General features: G+C 36.6%; 1 protein-coding gene across 1 annotated transcript; it reads left to right on the top strand.

Moving 5' to 3' along the window:
- Positions 1 to 1,358: 1,358 nt before the first annotated feature.
- On the top strand, positions 1,359 to 3,357 carry LOC309707638 (trypsin-4-like; the record flags this gene model as incomplete). The annotated part of the gene is made up of 6 exons (XM_082535059.1): positions 1,359 to 1,398; positions 1,743 to 1,929; positions 2,194 to 2,373; positions 2,640 to 2,704; positions 2,976 to 3,115; positions 3,214 to 3,357. The coding sequence occupies 6 exons, from the start codon at positions 1,359 to 1,361 to the stop codon at positions 3,355 to 3,357; spliced, it is 756 nt and encodes a 251-aa protein (XP_082391185.1).
- Positions 3,358 to 6,320: the final 2,963 nt, after the last annotated feature.

The following is a 6,320-nucleotide window of genomic DNA, read 5'->3' as shown; positions in this document are numbered from 1 at the left end:
TTTTGTTTATCAAAAGGTCTGACATAGGTGAGCTGGTAAATGCAAATAACAGCATTCTCATCACTTATTTCTTCAATACAATATGCATGTCCTTCATTCATCCCTTTGTGGAACTTCAACGCACTTCTGCTGTCCCCCATATTCCATCTTCACAAGCATATCTTATGTGGAGATTGAAAAAAAATTAGTTGACACTAATTAATGGCACAAATAATCCAGTAAACAATTGCAGCACAGTAAAAAAAAAGGAATCCTCTTTGAGCCATTACTTGTGTAAAGTATTTTCCCAAAAGACAAGGACACAGGCAACAGGTAATACTGAACTAAATGTAAAACCTCAACCTTTTTCATTTTTACCTAAACCGTGTGCACAAAACTCTGGAGGGATCTATGCTAACGTAGAACCCACTCAGGACGCCTGCTACTGCTGTTTCCTCGTTTTTTTTTTTTTTATGGGAGATCGTTTTCAGGCTTCACGTAGCACCATTATACCAACATTTCACATTCTAGACATTGTTTTAGGTGTATTTGACCAAAGGTTTGACTGAAAATTCACATGCAAGCTTTTTTTCAAGGCTGTGGTATTTGCCCGCAGACAATACCTTTCAGCTAGCTAAAACAGAATATTATACTATCACCGAGCAACATGGCTAATGCCTTTCACACAGCTTTGTCTCAACTCCAAAGAGCCACAGAAGTAATAGATAATAATAATAATTGAAACAATCTTTGAAAAAATGACTTACCAAGCATGGCAAACAACTCAAATATGTAGAGCAAAATGTTCTGAAACGGTTTCACTTCAGCTTCGATTGGAGCCTATGGTGCTGGGGGCGGAGTCTGTGAGTAAAATTAACTCTACTTTTGCAAGAAGACTACTAACACCAAAACATTTAACACTTTTGAATTTGCTGTGCACTTTTGTGCCTTTTTTCCAATTTGCAATTGTATAAATACACAAGTATGCTACTTTTGACTAATTGTTTTAAACACTATATTTCCATCAGTGCCTACTCATTACTTAAACTAAAGGTAAAAAAGTGGGAAAAGTACAACTTTTCCCACTGAGAAAACACGAATGAGTTTTTTTTTTAATCCATAGTTCTTAAACAGTGTCATTCATGATGATACATGGTGTACAGGGGAGGGGAAAATGGAACATTGTATGAGTCATCAAAAGTTTGCAAATAAGTTCCGTTTTTGTGGCCAATGGGTTTGTGTTGATAAAGCTCCATGAGGGTATTGGTGGATTATGGGCCAATAGGAGAACATGTACCAATTTAAAAGGCCCCACTGTCACAGTGGTTTAGTCACTGTAAACTCTGAAGTGGAAGGTAGAAGTAAGGTCGGTGACAGTGATGGCTCATTTAACTTCTCTTCTTCTCTTGCTGTGGGTCGGTGAGTATTCAGCTGTTTTTTCACTTAAAATGTGTTACATATTTATATAAAAAAAAAAAATTGGGGGCATGAGTCAATTTGATTTTTGTAATTATTCATCAAAAAGAATATTCTGTTTTTGAACTTCTTTCTCAGTGTGCTACAAATACTAAAAGTGTCTTTTCAAATAAGTGTGTGTATTCAGACAGGCTGCATGAAAAAGAATAATAATGCTGAACCTCCAGCTGCTTTATTTCACTAACAAGTAACAGTTTCTCACTTACCTGTTTTCATCTCTTAAGAGCAAATGTGTTGTTAAGCAACTGTTGTAATACAGACACCTGATGAAGGACCTTCCGTTTCAGGTGTGACAGTGAGCACAGTGGTGAATGTGCAGAAGAGAATTGTTGGGGGAAAAGACTGTGACAACAACGAGCGACCGTACCATGTCAGCCTGTCAGAAAGAAATGATGGAAAACCAGGTCACTGTGGCGGCTCTTTGATCAGTGAACAGTGGATTCTCACTGCAAAACACTGCAATGAAAATCCAATGTGAGTAAAGATTAGTTTTAGTTTTAGCTAAACATTTTCACAATTAATTTTTTCCCATAATTCTACAAACCTTGAATTGTATTGCCTTACTATGAAAACTCTTGTTGTTGCCACAATATCAAGTAAGTTTAATGAACTTAATGTTTTGAATTTTAAATGAATCAATTTTATCTGTTGTTTAAAGTTTATAATTACAAGTTAATCCACACTGTTACCCATATAACAGTTAACTATGTTAAATGTGGAGGTGAATGTTCTTTCTAGTCGATTTGCAGTTGTGCATCCAGGCCCAGGAAAAGCAGAAGAAATTGCAGCCATAACACTCCATCCAACCACTGACCTCATGCTTCTGAAGTTAAAGAAAACCAATACTGGCATTACACATGTCGATCTTCCTGAGTGTAAGAAGGATGCAAACAACAAAATTATTGATGAGCCCAAAATGTGAGTTGGAGCCCCTTTAGTGGACTGATTTTATAGCTTACAGTCATGATATACAGAAAATGACAGGAAAAAAACAGAGCATTGTATACAATTTGAGACAGTTAAATAAATGCTATAGAATGTTTGAACCCTCAAAAGTGAATTAGCTGACTAAAAATGGAATGGAAAAGTAGACAACCTTAATTGATTTGTTTTTTATTCTGGCAATACATGAGTATAAGTTGAATGGCTTATTAATTGTTGTTGTTGTTTTGTTTTGTTTTTAGCAACAATGAAGTTCAGGTTGCAGGCCATGGTTTGTTTAATGAAGATCGTAACACTAAAAATTGCAGTAAGACAATTTTCGCTTGATTATTTCACAGTTAGACAAATTCTGTTTGATTTGGGTTTGTGTGCTTTTTCAAAATTTCATTTTTTGAAAAATAGCATTTATTCTGTGCTTCTTTTAACTTCAAGTTCTCTTGAAGAACACATTTGTTTTAAATTTAGTTGATAATATCCTAAAATAAAATAAAATATCTGTCTTGTTAAAATAGCAATTTAATATGTATATGATGAAACACTATAAATTGCTTTTGCTTTGTTCTTTTTACTTTTTGTAGTAGGTAACCAACCAAGTAAACTCCAGTGTGTAAAAATGGATGTTGCTAGCTGTGAGGATACCAAAAACCTTCTGTGTTATGCCGATGTGCCGTATGATAACAGGATGTGTTACAAAAAATCTAACAAGCGTACATGTCCGGTGAGTCGGCAGTGCTGTAATCATTATTGTATATTTACTGTGTAGACAGCAATTATCGTAAAACAAATTCATAACAAATTAAATTTTGTCTCTTTTAGGGTGATTCTGGTGGTGGAGTGATATACAATAACAAGATCTATGGTGTACACATAGATAGTAGACAGTGTAGCAATGCTAGACTATCTATTTCTGTAAAAGTCTGTGCTTACATTAAATGGATAAATGATGAAATGAAGAAGTAAAAAATAAAAAACATCCCTAATAAACAGTCAGTTGTGCAAGAAACTTGTGTGATGGATGTTTTTTATAATCTAGAACGGAGGTGTCAAACCCATTTTACATTGTGGGCCACGTACACCCCACTTTGATGGCTGGACGAGAAAAACTCTTCCTGTCAGTGTAAAGAAGTTACACGTTCGACAGTTTTTTCTGCATGCTGAAGAAAATGTGCTGTGATAAAAAAATTAATCTGTCAGCATGACTTGTTGGACTTAAACTGTAAGAAACAAGTGTATAATAGACTTGTAGTCAAGACCGCCTAATCCGAGACCAAGACAAGACCAAGACCAGAGGGTATCGAGACCAAGACAAGACCAAGACCAGAGGGTATCGAGACCAAGACAAGACCAAGACCAAGACCAAGTTGAGACGAGACCAAGACCGAGACCGAGTCGAGACGAGACCGAGACCGAGACAAAAAAAGTCTTTAAACTGCAGCCAGATGCTATTCTATATACATATGCAGGACACCTTAAACTAGTTTTTTAATTAAGCAGCAAGGTAGAACAAAGTCGGGCCTGTATCAAGACACAGGGACTAAACCCCAATTCAACCAGACCCAGAACTGATCCGGAATTAAAACAGGACTACAACAGTAACCAAGACAGAACCAGAATCAGAACTAGATGATAGTAGCACTAAAAAATCATCATAGACCTGCACTACACTTATTTTTTAATTCTACCAAAGTACAATATTTAGATTGAGAAAAGTTTATATAATTATTTAGCCTTGTTGTGCAAACAAGCCTGCATAACTTAATAAATATAGAATTTGAAAAGTAACAAATGGTATCTAAAAAGAAACACTAGGTACATGTTCTGATGAGTTTTGGCAAACAACCATTTGACTAACATGTGTGTCTCACCTGCTCTTGTTCCATCTCTGTTCTGTCGTCATTCTCTCTCTCCCTCTCTGTTCCTCTCTCTCCCTCTCTGTGCTGACAATCAAGCCAAACACCAACATCATCAAATATACAGTTGAAACCAGATATTTATGTACTCTTCAGATAAAAACACAAACACTTTTTAATTGTAACATCAAATCAGACTAAATGTTTATTTTTTTAGATTGATAAATATAAAAAACATATTTGTTAACTTTGAGAGTAAAGAGAGAAACTATCTGTATTTCTTAATTGCAAATGGCACCAAATTGTATTCAAAACTGAGCCACACTTATGGAGCTCCACAATTCTTTTCCTGGTGTTTTGGTTGACATCTCTTGATTTTCCCATGTCAAAGAAACAGGCTCTGTGTTTTGCCTTATATGCATCCACAGGTGTGCCACCAATTTACTCACATGGACTCTACGAACCTATCAGAAGCTTCTTCAGCTCAGAATCGAATCGTCTGGAGTTTTCTTATTAATTAACAATAAACTTAGTGTATATGTACTCCTAAATTTGATGAAAGTGATTAAAATAGACAGCTCCCTCTTTTTATTCTGACATTTAACTAATTCAAAAGATATTTCAACATTTATTTATCTAAAACAAAAGTTTACTCTAAATTGATGTTTAACAGTAAAAAAAAGTTTTTATGTTTTCTCCATAAAGTGTATGTAAATATCTGGTTTCAACTGTGAATATACTGCTGTGTATTGAAATTCCTCTTGTTTTGCATAGATATACTAAACAACATCCAAAGCATAATATATAAAATAACATCTACCTGAGTTTTTTCTTTGAAAGAAGCTCCTTATGTCCATTGTTGTGTTCATCAGTACACAATTGAAACCGATTTAGAGAGTTTGTTTAGCCGTGGAGGGTAACAACTGAAAATATGAAATGTAAGCTAAGACTCTCTAAAAAATCAGCATTGCTGTTCGGCTTTTTATTTATCCATTGGTTGATTCACTCGAAGAGCAAGTAACGCAACCAAGTGATCAGTTTGATATCAATCTTTTGTGATACACCGTCATATTTACATTATTAGTTCAGTACGAATGATTTGCTTTGGTACCTGGTCAAACTTAAGCTCTCCTCTGTCTGCAGCAAACTCGCAGGCAGCAGCTTCTCCCCCCTCGCTCACATGGGTGCTGTGCTCAGTCGCCTAGTGCCTGAGCTCGGATCATACCAAAATTAGGGGGAATTTACGACGGTGCGCTCTGTTCTTTGTGTGTTGTTTTTGTTTTATACAGTTGTCAGTCAGGCATCTAACTAAAAAATTACACTCCAAAAGACCCCATGCTTCTGAAACAATGACCCGGGCTTAAGCCCAGTAAGCCACCCCCCCCCGCTCCGCTGATGGTTGACTCCAAATCTCCCGAACACTATGTCGATTTGAGAACGCAAGACCGAAACAGCGAGACCAAGACCGAGACCAAGACAAAAGTCCGTCGAGACCAAGATGAGACCAAGACCACGTAAAAGTGGTCTCGAGACCGGTCTCGAGACATCCAACTCTAGTGTATAAAATTACAGAATTGGTACTGAATGGCAGAAATTAGCTTTTCTTGTCAGAGGTCATTTTTGTGAAAAAAGGAAAAACAACAAAAAACAGCAGCTGACAACAGTGTACACAACAGTAGACTGGTGCATTATAAGTAAGCGAATAAGGCAGAAAATAGAGATTTTTGATGTCATCATAACAAACTGGTATCATAACACACTGAGAGTCAGAGCTGTGCAGGAAGTACGTTTTTATCATGATGGGAGCAAGACAGCCACAGTAAGTGGGAATTCATTACAATGTTTTTCAAGGATCTTCTTTTGCTACTGGATCAATGAATTTTGGTTGGAGGGTGACTAAACTTGCAGTTTTCGAAATCTGTAAGATGTTGGCTTTCAGCACCTGATGGCACGTACACTGACATGCCGGTAACGGACCGTGCTTAAGTGAGCCGTCATTTGTGAGCCGTGGTGAAGCCAGCTGCCCCTTTTCTGCAGCATAACTTTCTTGTGCTTGTAAACTAAGCTTTACAG

The sequence above is a fragment of the Aulonocara stuartgranti genome (genome assembly GCF_965226115.1).
Source record: "Aulonocara stuartgranti genome assembly, chromosome: 6".
In the NCBI taxonomy this organism is placed as follows: Eukaryota; Metazoa; Chordata; class Actinopteri; order Cichliformes; family Cichlidae; genus Aulonocara; species Aulonocara stuartgranti.
Note: the sequence above shows the minus strand (reverse complement) of the source record. Positions and strands in the feature narration are given on the sequence as shown.